Raw genomic sequence first — 27,268 nt, 5'->3', positions numbered from 1 at the left:
ACTAGGCTGAAGAAATTTGGCTTGGCCCCTAAAACCCACAAACTTTTACAGAAGCACAATTGAGAGCATCCTGTCGGGCTGTATCACCGCCTGGTACGGCAACTGCACCGCCCACAACCACAGGGCTCTCCAGAGGGTGGTGCGGTCTACCCAACGCATCACCGGGGGCAAACTACCTGCCCTCCAGAACACCTACAGCACCCGATGCCATTGTCTGTTCACCCCACTATCATCCAGAAGGCGAGGTCAGTACAGGTGCATCAAAGCTGGGACAGAGAGACTGAAAAACAGCTTCTATCTCAAGGCCATCAAACTGTTAAATAGCCATCCCTAGCACCTTAGAGGCTGCTGCCATATACACAGACTTGAAATCCCTGGCCCCTTTAATAATGGAACACTAGTCACTTTAATAATGTTTACATATTTTGCATTACTCATCTCATATGTATATACTGTATCTTAGTCTATGCCGCTCCAACATTGCTCGTCCAAATATTTATATATTCTTAATTCCATTCCTTAACTTTAGATTTGTATGTATTGTTGTGAAATTGTTAGATATTACCTCACTGTTGGAGCTAGAAACACAAGCATTTCACTACACCCGCAATAACATCTGTTAAACACGTGTATGTGACCAATAAAATGTGATTTGTACTCCATACTGATCAGGGTGGGGATTTCATGATGATGACTAATGATTGTAAAGCAGATAAAAGACATGGCTTTGCATAATAACTGATTCATATCATTATATGTTTAATGAACTTGCAGCTGCAGTATTTACGTCTCTTTGCCAGGTGGCTTGGCGTATTAGACACTTAACTGACAGGGGGAGAAAATGGTTTAATACACCATATCATTTTGGAGGGGTTCTGTAAAAAAGTAGAATAAAAAGGTAGCCTGGCATTTACACAAGCGTGTTAAAATGCTTTCCCCACACACACACACATCAAATTGTACTTGTCACAATCGCCCGAATACAACTGGTAGACTTTACCGTAAAATGCTTGCTTACAAGCCCTTCCCAACAATGCAGAGTTAAAAAAATGTAAATACAAGAGATATAAAATAAAAAACACAAGAGAAATATATACACATGCAGCACCAGATCAATGTGCAGAGGTACGAGGTATTTGAGGTAGATACTGTATGTACATGAAGGCAGGGTAAAGTGACCAGGCATCAAGACAGATAATAATTAGAGAAAAAATAAAGAACAGAGCAGGAAATGAGTGTAAAAGTGTGTGTGTGTAATGTATGTGTGTGTGTGTGTTTTGTGTGGGAGTGTCAATTTCGTGTGAGTAAATGGTTTGTGTATATATATATATATATATATATATATATATATATATATATATATATATATATATATATAGTTTCGTGAGTGTGCATAGGGTTGTGCAAGACAGAGTCAGTGCAGGTAGTTTGGGTACCATTAATTGACTATTTAGCAGTTTTATGGCTTGGGGGTAGAAGCTGTCTCGGAGCCTGTTGGTCCAAGAGCCGATGCTCTGGTACCGTTTGCCGGTTGGTAGCAGAGTGAACAGTCTACGGCTTGAGTGGCTGGAGTCGGGCAATTTTTCGGGCCTTCTTCTGACACCGCCTGATATAGCGGTACTGGATGGGAGGGAGCTCGGCTGTCGTGATGTACTAGGCTGTCCGCACTACCCTCTGTAGCTCTTTACGGTCAAGGGCGGTGCATTTGCCACACCAAGTGGTGATGCAGCCAGTTAAGATACTCTCGATGGTGCAGCTGTATAACTTTGAGGATCTGAGGGCCCATGCCAAATCTTTTCAGCCTGCTGAGGGGAAAGAGGCGCTTGCCGTGCCCTCTTCACAACTGTGCGGGTGTGTGTGGACCATGTTAGGTCCTTAGTGATGTGGACGCCAGGGAACTTGAAGCTCTCAATCCGCTCCACAACAGCCCCTTTGACATGGGGGTGTGTGCTCCCCTCTTTCTCCTATAGTCCACGATCAGCTCCGTGGTCTTACTGATGTTGAGGGAGAGGTTGTTGTCCTGGCACCACACTTAAGTCTCTGACGTACTCCCTGTAAGCTGACTCATCGCAGACTGATCAGGCCTACCACCATTGCGTCGTCAGCAAACTTGATTGTGTTGGAGTCGTGCATGGCCACGCAGTCGTGAGTGAACAGGGAGTACAAGAGAGGACTAAGTACACACCCCTGAGGAGCCCCCGTGTTGAGGGTCAGCGTGGCAGAGGTGATGTTGCCTACCCTCACCACCTGGGGCCTGGAGGGGACTATGGTGTTAAATGCTAGGATGGTGTTGGTGTGTGCCATGACCAGCCTTTCAAAGCACTTCATAATTACAGATTGCAGAGTGCTACAGGGGGATAGTTATTTAGGCAGGTTACCATGGATGTCTTGGGAACGGGGACAATAGTGGTCAACTTGAAACCTGTTGGAATTACAGACTGGGACAAGGATAGATTTAAAATGTCTGAAGACACTTGCACGCTGGTCTGCGCATGCTTTGAGAAAGTGCCCTGGTATTCCATGCGGCCTTGTGATTGTAAACCTGTTCAAATGTTTTGCTCACATGGGCCCAGAGAGCGAGATCCCAGTCATTTGGAAAAACAGAGGCTTTCACGCAAGGCACAGTGTTATATTCCTCGAAAGCGAGCAAAAAAATGCATTTAACTCGTTTGAGAGTTCTGCGTCGCTGGGCAACTCATGCCTGGGTTTCCCTTTGTAATCTGTTATCGTCCTAAAGCCCTGCTATATACGACAAGCATACGCCGCCGGTGCAATAGGATTCCACCTCCTATATTGTCTTTTTGCATGTTTGATGTCTCGGAGGTCATAGCGAGCTTGCTTGTATGCGTCCATGTCCGTGTCCCGTTCCTTGTAAACAGTAACTCTAGCCTTTGGTCCAGCGCGGATATTCCCTGTTTTTGGTTTGGATACGCTCTTATAGTCACTGTGGTGACAACATTGTCTATGCATTTATTGATGAAGCCGATGACTCGGGGTAAACTCCTCAATGCTATTGAATTAATCCCAGAGCATATCCCAGTCTGTACTAGCAAAACAGTCTTGTAGCCTCGCGTCTGCTTCATCCGACCACTTCCGTATTGAGCGCATCACTGGTGCTTCCTGTTTGAGATCTTGTTTGTAAGCAGAAAGCAGAAGAATGGAGTCCTGGTCAGATTTGCCGAAGGGAGGATGAGGGAGGGCCTTGTGTGCTTTTCTCTGGGTAGAATAAAAGTGGTGTAGAGTTTCTGCCCCCCTAGTGGCGCAGAAGACGTGTTGGTGGAAGTGAGATAGGACGGTTTTAAGTCTCTGCCTACCAGAAATGCTGCCTCTGGGTGAGCATACAGTTTATTGGGTGCCAGTGTGGTGTAGGCTTGGGGCGGGATGTAGACAGACGTGATAATTACAGATAAGAACTCTCTTGGTAGATAAAAGGGTCTGCAGCTTACCATGAGGTATTCTATATCAGGAGTACAAACGCTCGAGATTTCCTTCACACTTGAAGCAGCACACCAGATGCTATTTATGAAAAGAAAACACTCCACCTCCTTTCGACTTCTCCAAAGCCGCTGTACGATCCTGACGCTGCATGGAGAATCCACCAAATAGTACGTGCATAGCGTCATCATCCAGCCACGTTTCAGTAAGACATAATATTGCAGCTTTTCAAATCTCTTGCCTCTCGAACAAAGCTCATCCATCTTCTTCGCGAGTCACTGGACACACACACACCCACCTCCTCTACACACACAGCAGAATGACAGACAAGTGCAACCCCCCCCCCCCCCCCACACACTCTTATTCAAATGAGGTTCTGTCTTCTTTTGAAAGGAGAAAACGGGTGTGATATGGATTTCCTTTAAGTGAACTGGAGTTGTTGGCCAGGGAGCTGCTGAGCTATGGATAAGCTGCTGTATAGATCTGTTTCTATAGAGGGAGGGATGTGCTGAGAGAGCACTGTGGTGGCAGTATGGATCTATGGGAGTGTAGGGCCTTATAAAATCTGCGTTGCGGAAAACCTAGATGGCGTCACGGAATCCAGACATTAAAAGCGGAATTCAACAATATAATTTTTTTTTTATTGAAATGAGTAGGAAATCAACTAACACTGCTAACCAAACAACGGTCTCTGGCTCGTGCCTAGTTGAATTTAAGGGTAACTACACCCAGACCTCAAAAGTGGTCTCCTGATGTGGTTTAACCATTGTTGTGGACAAGCATTGTTGTTTTCCAATAAAATAATATTTTGAGAGCAAAAACCTGAAGAAAACAGAAACCTGGGGGGGAAAAAACGAAGAAAAGGGCAAAACAAAACGAAGAAAAGGGCAAAACAAAACGAAGAAAAGGGCAAAACAAAACGAAGAAAAGGGCAAAACAAAACGAAGAAAAGGGCATTGGGGAAAAAGGCAACAACAAAACATACCAATATTATAGGGCCTAGGAGTAGGCAAGTGTGTGTGTGTGTGTGCGCGCGCGCTCTCATCGTAAATCCACCTTGTCATAAAGGGAAGGGCTGCTGCAGTACTCTCTCTCTCTCCCGACTCCCTCCCGCACAGTCGTATCCCTGGAGACGGTGAACTGGGGGCTGCACAGGGGGAAACTGCAGACTCAGGGCCATTTCTGCTCTGTGGCAACCACACTCAGCACTCTGATCTCCCCCTAGGTCCCCTGGGAAGGGCTGTGTCAGTGAGGCAGGAGAGAGGCAGGCAGGGCAGGGCTACACTGGAGAGGAGGGACCGATAGCTCAACGGTCCTCACTAACCAAACTTAAAAAAGACAGAACTTCTAATAGGGTACTACACTGACCAGCAAATAGTGATGGCTATAATATAGCTCCAGCACCATCAGATTGTTCCATCAACGTAGAACAGTAGGAATAGGTCTGTTCAGGTCTGTCTCAAGAACGACCAGAGACGAGTGCTGTGCAATCACAGGTTCCTAGATCCACAATCATGGCATTACTGTCAACCATAGTCTCCCAAGCAACCTCCATTCATTACCATCCATAGTCTCCCAAGCAACCTCCATTCAATACCAATCTTAATGTGTTGTGAAAAGTGTTATGAAATGTTATTTTAAACTGTATATAACTGTCTTAATGTTGCTGGACCCCAGGAATCGTAGCTGCTGCCTTGGGAGCAGCTAATGGGGATTCTTCATAAATACAAACCTTACAGTCTCAACCAACCTCCATTCAATGCCAGCTTTTCTCTGGAGGCCAGGAATAAGCTGGTACGATGTACATTACAGGCGGTTTAAGATTTTAGTGATGTGTGTGTGTATATATATATATATATATATATATATATATATATATATATATATATATATATATATATATATATCTAATCTAATATTATATATACATACACACACACACACACCACACCACACACACACCAGTTGAAGTCGGAAGTTTGCATACACCTTAGTCAAATACTTTAAAACTCAGTTTTTCACAATTCCTGACTTTTAATCCTAGGAAAAATTCCCTGTCTTAGGTCAGTTACGATCACACTGTTTTAAGAATGTGAAATGTCAGAATAATAGTAGAGGAATGATTTATTTCAGCTTTTCTTTCTTTCATCACATTCCCAGTGGGTCAGAAGTTTACATACACTCAATTAGTATTTGGTAGCATGCCTTTAAATGGTTTAACTTGGGTCAAACGTTTCAGGTAGCCTTCCACAAGCTTCCCACAATAAGTTGGGTGAATTTTGGCCCATTCCTCCTGACAGAGCTGTGTGAACTGAGTCAGGTTTGTAGGCCTCCTTGCTCGCACACGCTTTTTTCAGTTCTGCCCACAAATTTTCTATAGGATTGATGTCAGGGCTTTGTGATGGCCACTCCAATACCTTGACTTTGTTGTCCTTAAGCCATTTTGCCACAACTTTGGAAGTATGCTTGGGGTCATTGTCCAATTGGAAGACCCATTTGCGACCAAGCTTTAACTTTCTGACTCTACAGCGCCGTTGGCTGGTCGTCATTGACCTTGCGTAGGCTTAAACACCGGTATACACTGATTTATAAAGGCCCTATTTGGGTAAAATACCACTTTCTCTGTTCTTTTTTAAAAATCAGGTCGGTAAATAAATATCAACTACGGTCCCATTCTCATTTGCTTTTAACAGTACCAAGAACTAGAACAGGTCACGGTAGAAATAGTTTTAGTTACTCAGCTCCGTGGTCCTGGAATTCTCTCCAAAACATTTAAAAATGTAATGAGTTTTAACACTTGATTGGTGTAAAAATCATAGAAGAGTGTAATTGTCTTTAGGACAGCTTTATTTTTGTTGTGACATTTGTGTTTTGTTTTAATGTAATTGTTGTATGTGTGTCTATAGTTTTGATTAGTGTTGTGTTGGTGTATGTAACTTGTTTTGTCTGAAACTTTGTTCCCCCTGCTGCTACTGGACCAGGTCTCTCTTGAAAAATAGATGTTATCTCAACGAGAAAAACCTGTATAAATAAAGGCAAAAAATGTTTTTGTCTCAATCAACCTCCATTCAATACCAACCTTAAAGTCCCTCAACCAATCTCCATCCATTCACAACTCCTCTCATTCACACCATTGTATCTCCTCTCCAAATCCCTCGTCTCTAAAACACACACAACACATTAATTCACAGGGCCTCATTCATAAGCCATCAAATTGTTTCACCCACAGGGAAGGCTATGTAATTTAGTGTGAATTAATTTGTTTATAGAACTAATTAAATCACAGCCTAGCACATCAAACAAACGCCCACAGCTGTTCGGAAAGACGTCAAAGGGAAGAACTGTTGTGACTAGATTGACACACTGCTCTAGTCTATGTGGTCTGAGATAGGAGCTGTGTCTGTCTGTGTGTTCATCTCGTGTTGCTGTACAGCTATGGCAAAATGAGATTAGTTAAGTAAGCTCTCGTTTGGCTAGAGGCAAAAAGTGAAGGCAAAAAACAGACCAGAACAATAGAGATAGAATAGAGATAGAGAGGGGGTGGCAGGTGTGCGTGCGTGTGACTCATGAACATTATCAAGTGTGTGTCTTCTTTCTAAGACGGGGTGGCGCCTTGGAAGCAAAGGAACTTTTCCACCTTTTCCCCTCATTCTGATGTTTTTCCAAAATAGATGTCACAAGAGTAGGTGTATGGCTATGTGCAAAGTGCAAAATAAAACGAACATTTGAAAAACACAAACGCTGCTCTCTTTCCCTGTAAGCTCAGACTCCCTCGCCACAAAGCTGTCAACTGCAGAATGAAATGAAGGAATGTTCAAACACAAGAAAAGGAGAGAGAGAAAACAACAAGAGGGAACTGGAGACACGTCGAGAACAGCCAGTCAGCAGATTGTATATTTGTCCTTTCATACTGCAGAAGAAAACCCATCTCATAATGATCTGCTGGTTCTGTTTCAGTTCATTTACACAAAGCACCATAAACTGAATAATAAAAAATTCAATTAAAAAATGTAAAGTGAAACAAGTAGTATTAACCCTCCAGAAGAACAGCTATCAAAGTCACAGTTTTGTAACCCATGAAGGGTGTGTGTCTCTGTATAAAACACACATTTTCCTTGACAGGCACCTCATCTAACCCCATGATGCTGTGACAAATTGCAGGGCTGTGCCTGCCCAAAAACATAAAATACTAATATTAAAACTAAATTGGTGACAACTTTATTCCTATATTTGTCCTAATAATATACCTGTCTGATCGTTGCCCCAGAAATGTGCAGGCCATTTGTCAACGGTGTACTGTAGCATTGCTTAGTTGGTATGCTGGAGATGACAGGTGCGGTAGTGGATAAATTCACTCTCCCAGTTGTGTTCTGCAGTGGGGATTCAGCTACTATACTGTATTTATAGGGCTGGAGGAAATCCATCATTTGGAGGATGCAAGGAAACCAACAGTATGACAAAGGACAGTGATGGGATGAGTGTGACTGTGTGCATGCAAGTGCAAGAAATCCACATAACATGTGCAAAACTGTGCAATAAGTAACGGTAGAACAAAAAATAGATATACCTGCTTCAGCTCATGCACAAGGGTGGAGGTTCTGAAATCTCTCGTGGGTTACAGTGCACTAACTGGTGAATTGATATACAGTACGTGGACACTAGGGCTGTCTCCTGCTGCAGCTACAACCGCAGAACATCAACGGTGTTTATCGCGCTGTCCGTGTTGCTGAAGCTGTAACATAATTACAGCCATTTCTGACTGAAAAGTTATGTTACCAAAATCCCTAATTTGTTTAGGGAAAACATTCCTTATTCCCTCAACCTTTGCTCTCTTTATGTGACAAATGTATGCATTGCATGCATGTAACCAATAGTGCCTGACCTATAGCGTAGTAATCACATCAATAAATTGGTTATAGCAAAACTACAAACACGAGACAGCAAAATGGATGCAGAGGACGTGACATATAAATTCGAAAATGGGGGGATGTTTACTGTTTGCTCAGGAGGTAAAGGGAATGTCAGATGTGTGGAATAAATTGGACTAGTTGCGGAAAATACTGGAGATCAAGAAAAAGAAGGTAAGGAGCAAGCACTGCATGCATATTATGTGTGCCAAACAGGTGCTGTTAGATTACGATATCATTTTTCTGAATGTTCGGAACAATGTACACAACACTAAATAAATCATAAGCGTACCAGAGTCTGCAATTCTATATATATATTTTTTGTAAAGCCTTTATTAATGCAAAGACTAAAAACAGTCGCATTCATTCCTGAATGCAATTTCAAGAAATGGAAAGGTTTATTTTTTGTTTAGACAAATTATTCACGGGTCCCTTTGTTAATTTAAAAACGAATATGCTTGGTTGCATTTCCAATCATGAATGACTTGTATGCTGTGTGATGACATTAACAAATTAATGACTGATTGATACAGTAGCCTATATAAGTATTGAAATATAGGTCGAAGTAAGATGCGGTATTAAGACTAAACTGGATGCGGTTGAGCCTACAGCTCGATGGTGGTTATACAAGGCTGCTATTCTAAGCCTACTAATGATAATGACATAACTTTTTATTAGAATGATGATCATAATTATAACAATAATGAGAAATTAAATTTTTGGGACCATTTGAAAGTGTAAACACTATATCAGTAATAAAAACATACCTGAGGCTGTTCTAACAACAACAACAAAAAAGTGTAAAGCCTTTATTACAGCATAGCAAAGATTAAAAACAGACGAATGTGAAATTGTTTCTCATGTTTTGGTTGCACGAGGCTTGGTGCACACAGTAGGCTATTAAAACAAACACTCCAACAGGCAACAGAAGCAGGATCTGTCTTATTTCTGTTGATATACAGTACCAGTCAAAAGTTTGGACGCCTACTCATTCAAGGGTTTTTCTTTAAATTTTTACTATTTGATACATTGTAGAAGTGAAAAAATTGTGAAAAACTATGAAATAACACATATGGAATCACGTGGTAACCAAAAAAAAGTTTTAAACAAATCAAAATAAAATGTTAGTCTTCAAAGTAGCCACCCTTTGCCTTGATGACAGCTTTGCATTCTCTCAACCAGCTTCATGAGGTACTCACCTGGAATGCTTTTCCAACCGTTTTGAGGGAGTTCCCACATATGCTGAGCACTTGTTGGCTGCTTTTCCTTCACTCTGCAGTCCAACTTACCCCAAACCATCTCAATTGGGTTGAGGTCGGGTGATTGTGGAGGCCAGGTCATCTGATGCATTACTCCATCACTCTCCTTCTTGGTCAAATAGCCCTTACACAGCCTGGAGGTGTGTTTTGGATCACTGTCCTGTTGAAAAACAAATGATAGTCCCACTAAGCACAAACCAGATGGGATGGCGTGTCGCTGCAGAACGCTGTGGTAGCCATGCTGGTTAAGTTTGCCTTGAATTCGAAATAAAATCACTGACAGCGTCACCAGCAAAGCACCCCCACACCACCTCCTCCATGTTTCACAGTGGGAACCACACATGCGAAGATCCGTTCACCTACTCTGCGTTTCACAAAGACACAGCGGTTGGAACCAAAAATCTCACATTTGGACTCATCAGACCAAAGGACAGATTTCCACCGGTCTAATGCCCACTGCTCGTGTTTCCAAGCAAGTCTCTTCTTATTGGTGTCCTTTAGTAGTGGTTATTTGCAGCAATTCGACCATGAAGGCCTGATTCACGCATTCTTCTCTGAACAGTTGATGTTGAGATGTGTCTGTTACTTGAACTCTGTGAGGTGCAATCTGAGGTGCAGTTATTTGCCAATTTCTGAGGCTGGTAACTCTAATGAACTTATCCTCTGCAGCAAAGGTAACTCTGGGTCTTCCTTTCCTGTGGCGGTCCTCATGAGAGCCAGTCACATCATAGAGCTTGATGGTTTTTGCGACTGCACTTATAGAAACTTTAAAAGTTCTTGAAATTTTCCGGATTGACTGACCTTCATGTCTTAAAGTAATGATGAACTGTCATTTCTCTTTGCTTATTTGAGCTGTTCTTGCCATAACATGCACTTGATCTTTTAACAAATAAGGCCATCTTCTGTATACCACCCCTACCTACCTTGTCACCACACAACTGATTGGCTCAAACGCATTAAGGAAAGAAATTCTACAAATCAACTTTTAACAAGGCACACCTGTTAATTGAAATGCATTCCAGGTGACTACCTCATGAAGCTGGTTGAGAGAATGGTTTTGGTTACTGGTTACTACATGATTCAATATGTGTTATTTCATAGTTTTGATGTCTTCACTATTATTCTACAACGCGGAAAATAGTAAAAAATAAAGAAAAACCCTTGAATGAGTTGGTGTGTCCAAACTTTTGACTGGTTCTGTATATCGATGATTTATAAAGCCAGGCACATTTAACAGTTAGGCTATTGATTATAGATCCAAGTAAAGATTTCCTCTCTCCTCACTTTTCTTAGACAATAAGGCAAGGGCTGTTTTCTCGTCTCCTAATGCTGCTGCTGCCTCCGCCGCATTGTTCTCAACACCAACATGCTGGTTAACGTTGCTATTATGCACATAGCAACATGGTCTAGGAAAAGATGCCAATTCAACCACTATTCAACTACTATCCAACGGGGGAGAAAGTGCATTTGTTATGAAATCATATAATTTTATTTTTGCACCATAGCTCTTACATAATTTAATCATATACAATTTCAGTAGCACACGCCTTAGTGACGGACTGTGCCATCTCCACAGCCTCCGCAATGGATTAGTGCACTCAGACAGGCACGAATCAGGCAGGTGTCTTGTACAATAAGTACACTGCTTGACTAAAGAAATCTTGGTCGACCAACTGCCTATCGACTAAATAGGGTCATCCCTAGAGGTCACACACTAACCAGTGAATTGATATAGGGGAATGACGTGGGCACAGTCAGACAGTAACTGGTGAATTGATGGGAGGGTGACGCAGGCAGTGGGCACAAGCTCAGGTGATCCATTCTTCCAGGCCTACCCTAAACCCTAAGGGCCTGGCCCTCGCATGAACCTTCACTCCCCATCCTGATGGAGCATGAAGGGGGCTGATGCCTACCCTCTAGCCTGCACTGGGGCTCTCTACCGGGGCTAAGAATAGCATCATCTTGAACCTGCACAGTGAGAGATCGATAGAGATGAAAAGGGGAAGAGAGAGAGAGAGAGAGAGAGAGAGAGAGAGAGAGAGAGAGAGATGAAAAGGGGAAAAGACAGAGAGAGAGAGAATTGAAAGAGAGAGATGAAAAGGGGAAAAGACAGAGAGAGACAGAGAGAGACAGAGAGAGAGGGAGAGAGAGAGAGAAGCAGCATACAGATCTTTCCTAATGAGCTGTTAATGTAGTGGAAGACAGAGGCATTGGAGCCCTAGAGGAACGGAACTTCTAAGGATTAGCAATTAAGGTTCAGATAAAAGAGGTGATATGATCCTCGAAAGGCAAACGGTACATTTAGGCCAATGGGATTAAATGGGGCCAATGTTTCCGAGTACAGTAGTATAGACGTAGTGGAAAAGTCCCAGCTGTAACCACTAAGGTTTTCCTCCAGAGGGAAGAGAATAGTTAAACTATGCTTTGACTGTGCATATTTTTGCGACTGGGGACATTTTTCTCCGTTACACCTCTGTGTGAAACAGCTCTACAGGGAAGGTGTTCCATCGCTGCTCCAATAACCATCTGTCTACCAGAAAGACAGGGGGACAGACTGGGGTTGGAGAATATCCACTCCTACGCTACACAGTACGCACGCGCACACACACACACACCACACGAGTACTGGACAGCAGCCAGAGAGTATGTTAGATACTGTCCCCTCTGTGCTTTGCAAATTAGTAAATTATGATTTGACTTTGTAGTTTTTTTTCCCGGTTGCTAACCAGAATGTTTACGCCGTGTTAGAGATGATGTGTGTTGTTGCACTATAATTGACATGGTGGTCCCGTCCACTGTGTGTACTGTACGTGCGGGCGGGCGTGCTTGTTGCTCTAACCCTGGCGATGGTGGTCTCATCCACAGTGTCTGGTCCTATCTCCTTGTTGACATAGAGCAGGGCGTACAGGTAGCCGGCCCGTCCGTACAGCAGCTCATCCGGCATATCAGAGTCCGCAGACACCACTCCACGCTGCAGCTGGAGCAACCTGGGGGAGGGGAGACGCATGTTAACACAGATTTAGACAGGCACACACACACACAATACTCAGGAAAAACATGTACTAACAGAACTATTTCCGTAATAAATGCACAAAAGAAAATTAAACACATTAGAAAAACAGCCAAAACAGAGGTGGATTGAGTCACAGTCCCTAATTATATTAAATTGGATCCCATGTACAGTGAATTCGGAAAGTATTCCAAATGCAATCTACACACAGTAGCCTATAATGACAAAGCGAAAACAGGTTTAGACATTTTTGCAAATGTATTACATTTTTTAAACAGAAATACCTTATTCGCATAAGTTTTCAGACCCTTTGCTGTGAGACTCAAAATTGAGCTCAAATGCATCCTGTTTCCATTGATCACCCTTGAGATGTTTCTACAACTTGGAGTCCACCTGTGGTAAATTCAATTGATTGGACATGATTTGGAAAGGCACACACCTGTCTATACAAGGTCCCACAGTTGACAGTTTAGGTCAGAGCAAAAACCAAGCCATGAGGTCGAAAGAATTGTCCGTACAGCTCCGGCACAGGATTGTGTCGAGGCACAGATCTGGGGAAAGGCACCAAACATTTTCGGCAGCATTGAAGGTCCCCAAGAACACAGTGGCCGCCGTCATTCTTAAATGGAAGAAGTTTGGAACCAAGAACCCGATGGTCACTCTGACAGAGCTCCAGAGTTAATCTGTGGAGATGGGAGAACCTTCCAGAAGGACAACCATCTCTGCAGACTCCACCAATCAGGCCTTTCTGATTGAGTGGCCAACTGAATGCCTTCAACTGAAATGTGTCTTCCGCATTTAACCCAACCCCTCTGAATCAGAGAGGTGCGGGGGGGCTGCCTTAATCGACATCCACGTCTTCAGCACTCAGGGAACAGTGGGTTAACTGCCTTGCTCAGGGGCAGAACGACAGACTTTTACCGTGTCAGCTCGGGGATTCGATCCAGCAATCTTTCGGTTACTGGCCCAACGCTCTAACCACTAGGCTACCTGCCGCTCCCCGAAAGCCACGCCTTAGTAAAAAAGGCACATGACAACCTGCTTGGAGTTCTGCCAAAAGGCACCTAAAGAATCTCAAACCATGAGAAATAAGATTCTCTGGTCTGATGAAACCAAGATTGAAATCTTTGTCCGGAATGCCAAGCATCACATCTGGAGGAAACCTGGCCGCATCCCTACAGTGAAGCAGAGCCCAGACTTGAACCCGATATAACATCTCTGGAGAGACCTGAAAATAGCTGTGCAGTGATGCTCCCAATCCAACCTGACAGAGCTTTAGAGGATCTGGGAGAAACTCCCCAAATACAAATAATTTGTCACATACACGTGTTTAGCAGATGTTATTGCAGGTGTAGCGAAATACAGGTTTGCCAAGCGCATACCCTAGATGACTCGAGGCCGTAATCGCTGCCAAAGGTGCTTCAACAAAATACTGAGTAAATGGTCTGAATACTTATGTATATGTGATAGCAAATGTATTGAAAATAAAAAATTAAAAAATAATAAAAACCTGTTTTTGCTGTTTGCTGTTAACAAAATGTTGAAAAAGTCAAGGGGTCTGAATACTTTCCGAATGCATTTGATGTAAAAACATGTAGGCTCAGACTGCTTTGATGACAGCAAGAGGGCCTTTGCTGGGGCCTTTGTGAGTAGTAGGGAGTGTGTGCGTGTGTGTGTGTGTAATGAGGTTCAGACATTTAATCAGCCCCTTGCTGTGAGCTCCAGTGTTAGTTCCATCAGCGTGCTAACAGAACCAGATAGAGTACTAGAGGCAGGCAGGGCCAATAGGTTTAGCTACAACCTCTCACGCCACTCAACATTACACACACCACTCCAGCCCCAGACCATGGGAGAGACATTTGTCCGTGATAAGCAGAGATTTGCGACTGAAAAGAATTTAAGGACAATTGACATGTTGGATAGTGTAGGGATTAACTGAATGGTTCTTGATGAAGAACACAGTGCACCTGAGGAAAAAGAGTGGAGAGTAAAAATGACCAAGTGAGAAACTGGTAGAGAGAGGAAAAGGAGAGAAAACAAAGATTGTGAAAAAAGGTAAAGACAGTAAAAGAGTATTGGAGAGAGAAAGTCAGTGTGAGAAGGTTGGAGAGCGTGAAGAAAATGAAGGAGGAGGTAGGGAGAATGAGGTCAGCAAGTTAACACTAGAACCGCCATAGGTCAACGGTCACGGACTTTTGACTTTGTCAAAAAATATAAGCCATGTCCTGCTCCTTCCCTGACTTTTCCTAAATGTTTGTATTTTACACTGCTCATTTGTCAGAATTTTGAAATCACAAACAAAAAAGTATTTAGAGCCTTTTAACCTGCTTTTTTTTCACACCTACTCCCAACCTAACCCGCTAAGACAATGTGCTGTAGGACGTTGGTACCCAGTCAGGTACTAATATATATATATATATTTATATATATTGACCTGGTTCTAAACCGAAACCCTTCATTATACTGCGTCTCCTTAGCCAATCTCCTGACATCATTTCACACCTCTCACCATTGGTTAGAAACCAAAAGTCCATATATATTTCTTGATTAATCACATTTGTGATTATGGACTTTTGGATTCTAACCAATAGTGAGAGGTGTGAAGTGAAATAAATAAATTCTCTCTCTCTCTCTCTCTCTCTCTCTCTCTCTCTCTCTCTCTCTCTCTCTCTCTCTCGTCTCTTCTCTTCTCTCTCTCTCTTCTCTCTTCTTCTCTCTTCTCTCTCTCGTCTCTCTCCTCCTCTCTCTCTCCCTCTCTCTCTCTCTCCTCTCTTCTCTCTCTCCCATCGTCTCTCTCTCTCTCTCTCTCTCTCTCTCTCTCTCTCTCTCTCTCTCTCTCTCTCTCTCTCTCTCTCTCTCTCTCTCTCTCTCTCTCTCTCTCTCTCTCTCTCTCTCTCTCTCTCTCTCTCTCTCTCTCTCTCTACTCTCTCTCTCTCTCCTCTCCTCTCTCTCTCTCTCTCTCTCTCTCTCTCTCTCTCTCTCTCTCTCTCTCTCTCTCTCTCTTCTCTCTCTCCTTCTTCTCTCCTCTCTCTCTCTCTCTTCTCTCTCTCTCTCTCATTCTATAATTTGTGCACTTAATTTCCACATTATTTACAATTAGGCCTAACTGAAGGATAAGGAGGGTGAAGAGGTTGATTTAAATTTAGAAAGACAATAGTGGAATGATGAGTTAGTGTTATGCCTATTTATCAGCAGCAAATAATTTGACCATGCGCCTTACAGGTTGATACCATCATCTTTGACGTTTTATTTTGTAAAAAGAAGCTGTTATGGGGCTGTTTTACTTACTATAACGCTATTACTAATGACATTTATTGTAAGGGAAACAAAAACATTCTGTCGGCCTTTAGAATAATGCAAAACATATCCTTGCCTCGGAGTTGATGAGCGGGGGGGGGAGATGATGCCCGTCAGCTTGCAAAGTCGGCCCATCGAAACTACACCTAAACTAATTTCACACATAATAGGAGTTAGCCTTTTGACAAGATTAAATTGACAATAATCTCCTGAGTGCCAATATTAGGCTTATCAGTTGTCAAATTGTACATGAAGAAATGGGCACATCTTGTAATTGACAGATGCAAGGAAATTTATATTTCTTCATGCATTTAATCCTTTATAGTAGTTGATGCACTATTTATCAAGTGGTGGTGCTTATGTTTGCGCACCTTGCGGGTTGATATGCATCGGATGCATATGCTAAAGGTGCGCCCGGCAACGTTCTCTAGCGGGTACTTATAGGCTGAAAGGCCAGGAGGTTCTGGTGTTAAAGCCAACAACAAATCCAGTATTAAAGAAAGGAGCTTTAAAAAGAACAACAATATTTCTACTGCAGTCAGAGAGTTTTTAAAAGTTCCCTACTTGGTGAGGCACTCCTGACTCTCTGTCTGGTTTTTGAGGCGGTGGTGCACCACAGCAGCCACGGCCAGTGGCCCTGCATCCCCACACAGGAAGGTGACCTTGCGACCGTTCAGGATCCTCAGGGTCCTCTTCACATAGTCCAGCGCCCTCTGGAGGTGGGAGGCCTCGCAGGTCACCCGGTGCAACTGCAGGTAGAGAAGGGCGATACCTATAGACGGGGAAAATGAATCTCGTTCATAACTGGCATATTTTCTAAACCGATTTCATAAATCGGTGCTAATTTTCTCTAATCGGTTTAGAGGTTGATGCAGAAGCTATCTGAACATAGTTGTGGACAAATTCCAAACACGATCATAATAGGACACGTTTTAGTAGCAGGAGTGCTAAACAGGGTAAGGGAAGGCATGGGGTATTTCTGTGCTGAGAATTTAACTTTCAACTACAGTTCACTTTGGCTCGTCAAATTGTGTTCCGTTAGCCATGAAATATGTAGGTCTAAAGAGGCATTCTGACAGTCCACTTAATCAAAATATCTCACTCACTGGAGCAATAAATACATCTTAGGCTAGATACAAAACAAAAATTCACAGGGATAGCACTATGGACGAGTACCCAGCCAGTATCACTTCCCCTAGACCTAAGGCTTAGGTAAAATGGTCACAACAACGCATACACACCAGCTGTCACATCTGTCTTATGTCATTACCGTAACCGTACATTTGCCATGTCATTACCGTAACAATGTCATTACTGTAACCCTCAAGATGGACTGTTCATGTTAAGTGGAACGGCCCAGGACTGACATCATCCATGGTCAACCAGGTCATGCACCCAGAGGCTATGGTCCACAAATGCCTGCTTCCAATATTTAGCAATAATAGCAGTGCACTGAGAGTCCTGTGTTTATGAACATTTCGACATTCAAGCCTCTCCATGTCAACATCCTTCACCCTTAGATCAAACAGTGGGTTATAGCCCTAAATCAAATCAAATTGTATTTGTCACATGCGCAGAATACAACAGGTGTAGACCTTACCGTGAAATGCTTACTTACAAGCCCTTAACTAACAATGCAGTTCAACAAATAGTTAGGAAAATATTTACTAAATAAACTAAAGTAAAAAAATTATGTAATAAAAAGTAACAATACCGAGACTATATATAGGGAGCACCAGTCCCGAGTCAATGTGCATTGGTACAGGTTAGTCGAGGTAATTTGTACATGTAGGTAGGGGTAAAGTAACTATGCATAGATAATAAACAGCGAGTAGCAGCAGTGTAAAATCAAAGGGGGGTGGGGGTGGGTCAATGTAAATAGTGCGGGTGGCCATTTGATTAATTGTTCAGCAGTCTTATGGCTTGAGGATAGAAGCTGTTAAGGAGCCTTTTGGATCTAGACTTGGCGCTCCGGTACCGCTTGCCGTGCGATTTCAGAGAGAACTGTCTATGACTTGGGTGACTGGAGTCTGACAAGGAGTCAGAGATGACTGAGTAGGAGTCAGAGGTTAGTTTTTCTACCCTTGAGACATGATTAACCGTCTCTCACCTTCAATCCCATCGAGGTCTCGAAATCATAACTGAAGATCAGTCTACGCAACACTGACCTGTGGTCTGGGTCACTGACCTGTCCAGCCCGTATAGGTGGAGAAGTCGTGGGGGTCGGCCGTCTTCAGGCCCTCCTCCATCTGCTGCAGCAGGTCCTTGATCTTGTTCTGCACCTTCTTCTGGAACGCCTCGCTGATCTGTGGCGGGATAGAGGAGGAGGGTACGAGAACACATGACCACACCATATCTTCCTTGTGTCTTCCAGTTCCAGTCCATGAAACCGTGTACAAGGGAGACAATGGTACACAAATGGTACGGACAGCCCTTTTAAAACACAAACCGCTCGGAGGAGACCAGACCTAAAATGACTCAACTAAATCCAGGTAGGTCTACGTTAAAATCACATCAAGGGCTAGGGTTAGGCTAGGGTGTGGGAAGGGGGTTTAAAGTCAAACTGGAGTTTTGAAAAGAGCTTGCGAGCCAGAGCCAGTGTTATAGTCTTGAAAGGAAGTCGAGAGCCATGGAATTGTGAAGAGACATGCACCTTTGCACTTAGAGCTTTCCACAAGTGATCCCCAATACAGAGCACTCAGGTGGGCAAGTTGCTGACTTACAAGCCCTTAACCAACAATGCAGTTCAAGAAATAGTTAAGAAAATATTTACTAAATAAACTAAAGTTAAAGTAACACAATAAATAACAATACTGAGGCTATAGACAGGGGGTACCGGTACAGAGTCAATGTGGAGGCAAAATACAGGGGGTACCGGTACAGAGTCACTGTGGAGGCTATATACAGGGGGTACCGGTACAGAGTCAATGTGGAGGCTATATACAGGGGGTACCGGTACAGAGTCAATGTGGAGGCTATAATCATGGGGGGTACCCGGTTATCAATTGGAGTAATGGGAGGCTATATAAGGGGTACCGGTCAAAAGAGTGGAGGGTGTAGGCTGCGTGACATTCTGTAACACCTGCAAATAGCAGAGAGACAGAGGCATTCAACTCTTACCCTACGAGGTCTGGAGCCTGCTGTTTTTCTGTTCCAACTGCTAATTAAATTGCACCCACCTGGTGTCCTAGGTCTAAAATCAGTCCCTGATTAGAGGGGAACAATGAAAAGACACTGAGGTCCAGAGTTGAGTTCACTGAGGTCCAGAGTTGAGTTTGAGGAGCATAGGCCATAAAGCCCTATGAGAAGACTGGGTTCAGACAGTTCCGCTTTGTCAAAGCCAAAGAGCCAAAGCAGTGAGATCCCATGGTGATTACGATCTTCTGTGGCAGTACTGTGTGTGTGGGGAATGCTGATGAGACGCACACCTCTGCTCTGAGCCAGAATGTGCGCGCACCAAAGCACACACGTACACACCTAGGCTTACACCGTACAGCGCTGTTCTGCTCTATTGAACAGGGGCTTTAGGGTGGGAGACGTGCACAGACTCGGCACACAGGCAGCTGCTCACTTACACACACACACACACACAGTTGAAGTCGGAAGTTCACATAACTAGTTTTAGTGACTCCAACCTAAGTGTTTCAACCACTCCACAAATTTCTTGTTAACAAACTATAGTTTTGGCAAGTCGGTTAGGACATCTACTTTGTGCATGGCAAGCAATTTTTCCAACAATTGTTTACAGACAGATTATTTCACTATATCACAATTCCAGTGGGTCAGAAGTTTACACACTAAGTTGACTGTGCCTTTAAACAGCTTGGGAAATTCCAGAAAAAGTTGTCATGGCTTTAGAAGCTTCTGATAGGCAAATTGACATCATTAGAGTCAATTAGAGGTGTACCTGTGGATGTATTTCAAGGCCTACCTTCAAACTCAGTTCCTCTTTGCTTGACATCATGGGAAAATCAAAAGAAATCAGCCAAGACCTCAGAAAAACATTGTAGACCTCCACAAGTCTGGTTCATCCTTGGGAGCAATTTACAAATGCCTGAAGGTACCACATTCATCTGTACAAACAGTACGCAAATATAAACACCATGGGACCACGCAGCCGTCATACCGCTCAGGAAGGAGACGCGTTCTGTCTCATAGAAATGAACTTACTTGCGAAAAGTTGCAAATCAATCCCAGAACAACAGCATAGGACCTTGTTAAGATGCTGCGAAGAAACGGGTACAAAATTTCTATATCCACAGTAAAACAAGTCCTATATCACATAACCTGAAAGGCCGCTCAGCAAGGAAGAAGCCACTGCTCCAAAAACCGCCATAAAAAAGCCAGAATACGGTTTGCAACTGCACATGAACAAAAGAGCTTTACTTTTGAAATGTCCTCTGTCTGATGAAACAAAAAATGAACTGTTTGGCCATGATGACCATCGTTATGTTTGAGGAAAAAGGGGAGGCTTGCAAGCCGAAGAACACCATACCCAACCCGTGAAGCACCGGCGTGGCAGCATCATGTTGTGGGGGTGCTTTGCTGCAGGGAGACTGTGCACTTCACAAAATAGATGCATCATGAGAGAAAATTATGCGATATATTGAAGCAAACATCTCAAGACATCAGTCAGGAAGTTAAAGCTTGTCGCAAAATGTCTTCCAAAATGGACAATGACCCCAACAGCATACTTCCAAAGTTGTTCGGTTAAAATGGCTTAAGGACAACAAATCAAGTATTGGATGGCCATCAACAAAGCCCTGACCTCAATCCCATGAAAATTTTGGGCAGAACTGAAAAAGTGTTGCAGCAAGGAGGCCTACAAACCTGACTCAGTTACACCAGCTCTGTCAGGAGGAATGGGCCAAAACTTTGACCCAAGCTTGTGGAAGGCTACCGGAAACGTTTGACCCAAGTTAAACAATTTAAAAGGCAATGCTAACAAATACTAATTGAGTGTATGTAAACTTCTGACCCACTGGGAATGTGATGAAAGAAATAAAAGATGAATAAATCTCTACTATCATTCTAACATTTCACATTCTTAAAACAAAGTGGTGATCCTAACTGACCTAAGACAGGGAATTTTTACTCTGACTAAATGTCAGGAATTGTGAAAAACTGAGTTTAAATGTATTTGGCTAAGGTGTATGTAAACTTCCGACTTCAACTGTATATGCTCTGTCACACAATCCATTGGTTGGAAGTAAGGAACGGAGGAGCACACCTTCAATTCACAAAACAACACACAAACACCAAAAGACTGACACAAACCAGCTCCCTTTCCCAGGCCAAAATAACAGAGTGACAGCTTGGGTAACTCCGATGGCCTCCATCCAGCACCCCAGAGCTACAATCTGCCTTAGCGGGTCGTCTGTGTCTTTGAACGATATGATTTAAAAAATAAATAAATAGGCCACCTCAGCAATTCTCTTGTGATGCATATCCAGAATGCATTTTCAATTTCACTGCTCCACTGGTTTGAGACGGTAAAAGAACAGCTCAGCATCAACAGCTAAGTCAATACAGACTTTCTTGGACTGTCACAATGCAAATGCCATTAGAGGCTACAACAGTGCAATCTCTCGTTGACAGACTACGTAGACAAAGTGGTACACAAATTTCTGACCAAATTACAGAAGATTTTTGTTCTGGGTTAACGGAGATTGAAAGAAAAATAGAGTAGTCTACATAGGCCTATATACAGTACCAGTCAAAAGTGTGGACACACCTACTCAGTTTTTTAAAACATTTTTACTATTTTCTACATTGTAGAATAATAGTGAAGACATCAAAACTATGAAATAACACATGGAATCATGTAGTAAGCAAAAAAATTATAATAATAAAGTGTTAAACAATAAAAAAATATTGTAAATTTGAGGTTCTTCAAAGTAGACACCCTTTGCCTTGATGACAGCTTTGCACAATCTTGGCATTCTCTCAACCAGCTTCCAGTCACCTGGAATGCATGTCAATTAACAGGTGTGCCTTGTTAAAAGTTAATTTGTGGAATTTCTTTCCTTCTTAATGCTTTTGAGCTAATCAGTTGTGTTGTGACAAGGTAGAGGTGGCAAACAGAAGATAGCTCTATTTGGTTAAAGACCAAGTCCATATTATGGCAAGAACTGATCAAATAAGCAAAGAGAAATTACAGTCCATCATTACTTTAAGACATGAAGGTCAGTCAATCTGGAAAATTTGAAGAACTTTGAAAGTTTCTTCAAGTGCAGTCACAAAAACCATCAGGCGCTATGATAAAACTGGCTAAGTTCATTAGAGTTACCAGCCTCAGAAATTGCAGCCCAAATAAATGCTTCACAGAGCTCAAGTAACAGACACATCTCAACATCAACTGTTCAGAGGAGACTGTGTGGATCAGGCCTTCATGGTCGAATTGAAGCAAAGAAAGCACTAATAAAGGACACCAATAATAAGAAAATACTTGCTTGGTCCAAGAAACACAAGCAATGGACTTTAGACCGGTGGAAATCTGTCCTTTGGTCTGATGAGTCCAAATGTGAGATATTTGGTTCCAACCATGCTGACGTGGTTGACGTGTGGTTCCCACCATGAAGCATAGAGGAGGTTTGATGGTGTGGGGGGGGGATTTACTGGTGACACTGTCTGATTCATTTAGAATTCAAGGCACAATTAACCACCGTGGCTACCACAGCATTCTGCAGCGATACACCTTCCCATATGGTTTTTGGGAATATCATTTATTTTTCAACAGGACAATGACCCCAAACACACTTCCAGGCTGTGTAATGGCTATTTGACCAAGAAGGAAAGTGATGGAGTGCTGCATCAGATGACATGGCCTCCACAATCACCCGACCTCAACCCAATTAAGTTGGATCGCATGAGTTGGACCCCAGAGTGAAGGAAAAGCAGCCAAAAATTGCTCAGCATACGTGGGAACTCCTTCAAGACTGTTGGAAAGCATTCCTCATGAAGCTGGTTGAGAGAATGCCAAAAGTGTGCAAAGCTGTCATCAAGGAAAAGGGTGGCTACTTTGAAGAATGTAAAATAAAAAAATGTATTTACATTTATTTAACACTTTTAGTTACTACATGATTCCATATGTGTTATTTCATAGTTTTGATGTCTTCACTAATATTCTACAATGTAGAAAATAGTAAAAATAAAGAAAGCCCTTGAATGAGTAGGTGTCAGAACTTTTGACTGGTACTGTATTTCAATCATATTGGAATCAATTTCATGTTCAATTGAGTTCTATTTAGCTAGGCTGCTACCCGAAATTAGTCTCAATTTCATGATGTGTAGGCCTAATGATGTGTGCAAGGATGTGCCAAGTAATTGATTTAGTGCATAGCCTAAGCATTATAACAAGCTGCCTCAATATTTACAACCATAGGTGTTAATTTCCCTCTAGGAGTTGATCCGTTATCAGGCTCTAACATTAAGGTAAGATTTTAAATGGAAAATGTTGATCCGAGAGCAGCGCTGCCTTTCGGTCCTATCAGTATCGACACATGCTCTAGCGACTCACTTATTGAAAGTTCTCCCTACGTGTTGTTTTGTAAAATGCATGTGTCGTTAAAACACTTGTAAAAAGTTCCATCGCTATTGAGAAACTGGGCCCTGGCTATTAATTCATAGACGTGGATATTTGCATTTATGCAAAACATATGGATTCTCCCTTTAAAGAGTGGAGGGGGTGAATATCAACAGCTGCTTTACATTAAGCACATAGAAGTTGTGACTATCAAAGTCCTGAATAAATTGTCAGAGTGAGCATTTAGAAAAAAATCCCCCCAGATGCACCTTTTTAACTTGTTGATGGCTACCGGACCGGCCTTGATTTCAATGTCCACGGATGGGACTCCCTAAAGAAAACACACTACTTCTATGCAAGTGACTTCTTCTACGAAAAGGTCATAGCTGCATTGAAGTGGCGTATTTTTAGGGAATCTCATAAGATTGAATCATACTACACTGGCTCCGACACTCGTCTTATGTGGCAGGGCTTGCAAACTATTACAGACTACAAAAGGGAAGCACAGCCGCGAGCTGCCCAGTGACACGAGCCTACCAGACGAGCTAAATCACATCTATGCTCACTTCGAGACAAACCCTAGACCCACAGATGATGCAATCTCTATTGCACTCCACACTGCCCTTTCCCACCTGGACTAAAGGAACACTTATGTGAGAATGCTATTCATTGACTACAGCTCAGCGTTCAACACCATAGTACCCTCAAAGCTCATCACTAAGCTAAGGATCCTGGGACTAAACACCTCCTTCTGCAACTGGATCCTGGACTTCCTGACGGGCCGCCCCCCAGGTGGTGAAGGTAGGTAGCAACACATCTGCCACGCTGATCCTCAATACTGGAGCTCCCCAGGGGTGCGTGCTCAGTCCCCTCCTGTACTCCCTGTTGACCCACGACTGCATGGCCAGGCACGACTCCAACACCACCATTAAGTTTGCAGACGACACAACAGTGGTAGGCCTGATCACCGACAACGACGAGACAGCCTATAGGGAGGAGGTCAGAGACCTGGCCGTGTGGTGCCACAATAACAACCTATCCCTCAACGTAACCAAGAATAAGGAGATGCTTATGGACTACAGGAAAAGGAGGACCGAGCACGCCCCCATTCTCATCAACGCGGCTGTAGTGGAGCAGGTTGAGAGCTTCAAGTTCCTCGGTGTCCACATCAACAACAAACTAGAATGGTCCAAACACACCAAGACAGTCGTGAAGAGMGCACAACAAAGCCTATTCCCCCTCAGGAAACTAAAAAGATTTGGCATGGGTCCTGAGATCCTCAAAAGGTTCTACAGCTGCAACATCGAGAGCATCCTGACTTGTTGCGTCACTGCCTGGTACGGCAATTGCTCGGCCTCTGACCGAAAGGCACTACAGAGGGTAGTGCGTACGGCTCAGTACATCACCGGGGTTAAGCTGCCTGCCATCCAGGACCTCTAAACCAGGCAGTGTCAGAGGAAGGCCCTAAAAATCTTCAAAGACCCCAGCCACCCCAGTCATAGACTGTTCTCTCTACTACCGCATGGCAAGCGGTACCGGAGTGCCAAGTCTAGGACAAAAAGGCTTCTCAACAGTTTTTACCCCCAAGCCATAAGACTCCTGAACAGGTAATCAAATGGCTACCCGGACTATTTGCATTGTGTGCCCCCCCAACTAGAGGTCGAACGATTAATCGGAATGGCCGATAACTTGAAATCGGACCTAACTTTTCATAACAATCGGTAATCGGCATTTTTGGACACCGATTATGGCCGATTACATTGCACTCCACAAGGAGACTGAGTGGCAGGCTGACTACCCGTTATGCGAGTGCAGCAAATAGCCAAGGTAAGGTGCTAGCTAGCATTAAACGTATCTTATAAAAAACAATCAATCTTAACATAATCACTAGTTAACTTCTTATGGCTGGGGGCAGTATTGAGTAGCTTGGATGAATAAGGTGCCCAGAGTAAACTGCCTACTACTCAGGCCCAGAAGCTAAGATATGCATATAATTAGTAGATTTGGATAGAAAACACCTGTATGGCTTGTTTTTGTGTCTGAGCGCTGTACTCAGATTATTGCATGGTGTGCTTTTTCCGTAAAGTTTTTTTTAAATCTGACACAGTGGTTGCATTAAGGAGAAGTTTATCTAAAGTTCCATGTAAAACACTTATATCTTTTATCAATGTTTATTATGAGTATTTCTGTAAATCGATGTGACTCTGCAAAATCACTGGATGTTTTGGAGGCAAAACATTACATTGGCGCGTTAACTAAGATTTTTGGATATAAATATGAACTTTATCGAACAAAACATACATGTATTGTGTAACATGAAGTCCTATGAGTAACATCTGATGAAGATCATCAAAGGTTAGTGATTAATTTTATCTCTATTTCTGCTTTTTGTGACTCCTCTCTTTGGCTGGAAAAATGGCTGTGATTTTCTGTGACTAGGTACTGACCTAACATAATCAGATGGTGTGCTTTCGTCGTAAAGCCTTTTTGAAATCGGACACTGTGGTGGGATTAACAACAAGTTTATCTTTAAAATGGTCTAAAATACTTGTATGTTTGAGGAATTTTTATTATGAGATTTCTGTTATTTGAATTTGGCGCCCTGCACTTTCACTGGCTGTTGTCAAGTCGATCCCGTTAACGGGATATCAGCCGATCTCAGCAGTAAGAAGTTAACTACACATGGTTGATTATATTACTAGTTTATCTAGCTTGTCCTGCGTTGCATATAATCAATGCGGTGCCTGTTAATTTATCATTGAATCACAGCCTACTTCGCCAAACGGGTGATTTAACAAGCGCATTCACGAAAAAAGCACTGTCGTTGCACCAATGTCTACCTAACCATAAACATCAATGCATTTCTTAAAATCAATACACAAGTACATATTTTTAAACCTGCATATTTAGTTAATATTGCCTGCTAATATGAATCGATTTTATCTAGGGAAATTGTGTCACTTCTCTTGCGTTCTGTGCAAGCAGAGTCAGTTTGGGCCGCCTGGCTCGTTGCGAACTGTGTGAAGACCATTTCTTCCTAACAAAGACCGTAATTAATTTGCTAGAATTGTACATAATGACATAATATTGAAGGTTGTGCAATGTAAGAGAAATATTTAGACTTAGGGATGCCACCCGTTAGATAAAATACCGAACGGTTCCGTATTTCACTGAAAAATAAACGTTTTGTTTTCGAAATGATAGTTTCCGGATTTGACCATATTAATAACCTAAGGCTCGTATTTCTGTGTGTTATTATATTATAATTAAGTCTATGATTTGATAAAGCAGTCTGACTGAGCGGTGGTAGGCAGCAACAGGCTCGTAAGCATTCATTCAAACAGCACTTTCCTGCATTTGCCAGCAGCTCTTTGCTGTGCTTCAAGCATTGCGCCGTTTATGACTTCAAGCCTATCAACTCCCGAGATTAGGCTGACAATACTAAAGTACCTATTAGAACATCCAATAGTCAAAGGTATATGAAATACAAATGGTATAGAAAGAAATAGTCCTATAATAACTACAATCTAAAACTTCTTACCTGGGAATATTGAAGACTCATGTTAAAAGGAACCACCAGCTTTCATATGTTCTGAGTAAGGAACTTAAACGTTAACTTTTTAACATGGCACATATTGCACTTTTACTTTCTTCTCCAACACTTTGTTTTTGCATTATTTATTTGAGACTAAATAGAACGTTTCATTATTTATTTGAGACTAAATAGATTTTATTTATGTATTATAGTAAGTTAAAATAAGTGTTCATTCAGTATTGTTGTAATTGTCATTATTAGAAATATATAAAATAAAAAAATAAAAAATTATTTGTATTT

At 42.5% G+C, this 27,268-nt stretch overlaps 1 protein-coding gene across 1 annotated transcript in view; it reads right to left on the bottom strand.

Moving 5' to 3' along the window:
* Positions 1-27,268, bottom strand: part of LOC111953292 (lanC-like protein 2) — a 54,864-nt gene that overhangs the window by 13,584 nt on the left and 14,012 nt on the right. The window contains exons 3-5 of the mRNA XM_023972476.2: positions 18,097-18,214; positions 16,473-16,680; positions 12,441-12,588 (exon numbers count right to left, since the gene is read on the bottom strand). Coding sequence (XP_023828244.1) covers positions 12,441-12,588; positions 16,473-16,680; positions 18,097-18,214 — 474 coding nt within the window. The remainder of the gene's footprint in view (positions 1-12,440; positions 12,589-16,472; positions 16,681-18,096; positions 18,215-27,268) is intronic.

Source organism: Salvelinus sp. IW2-2015, linkage group LG27 (genome assembly GCF_002910315.2).
Source record: "Salvelinus sp. IW2-2015 linkage group LG27, ASM291031v2, whole genome shotgun sequence".
Lineage (NCBI taxonomy): Eukaryota > Metazoa > Chordata > Actinopteri > Salmoniformes > Salmonidae > Salvelinus > Salvelinus sp. IW2-2015.
The sequence above is the reverse complement of the archived record's forward strand: the minus strand, read 5'-3'. Positions and strand labels throughout refer to the sequence as shown.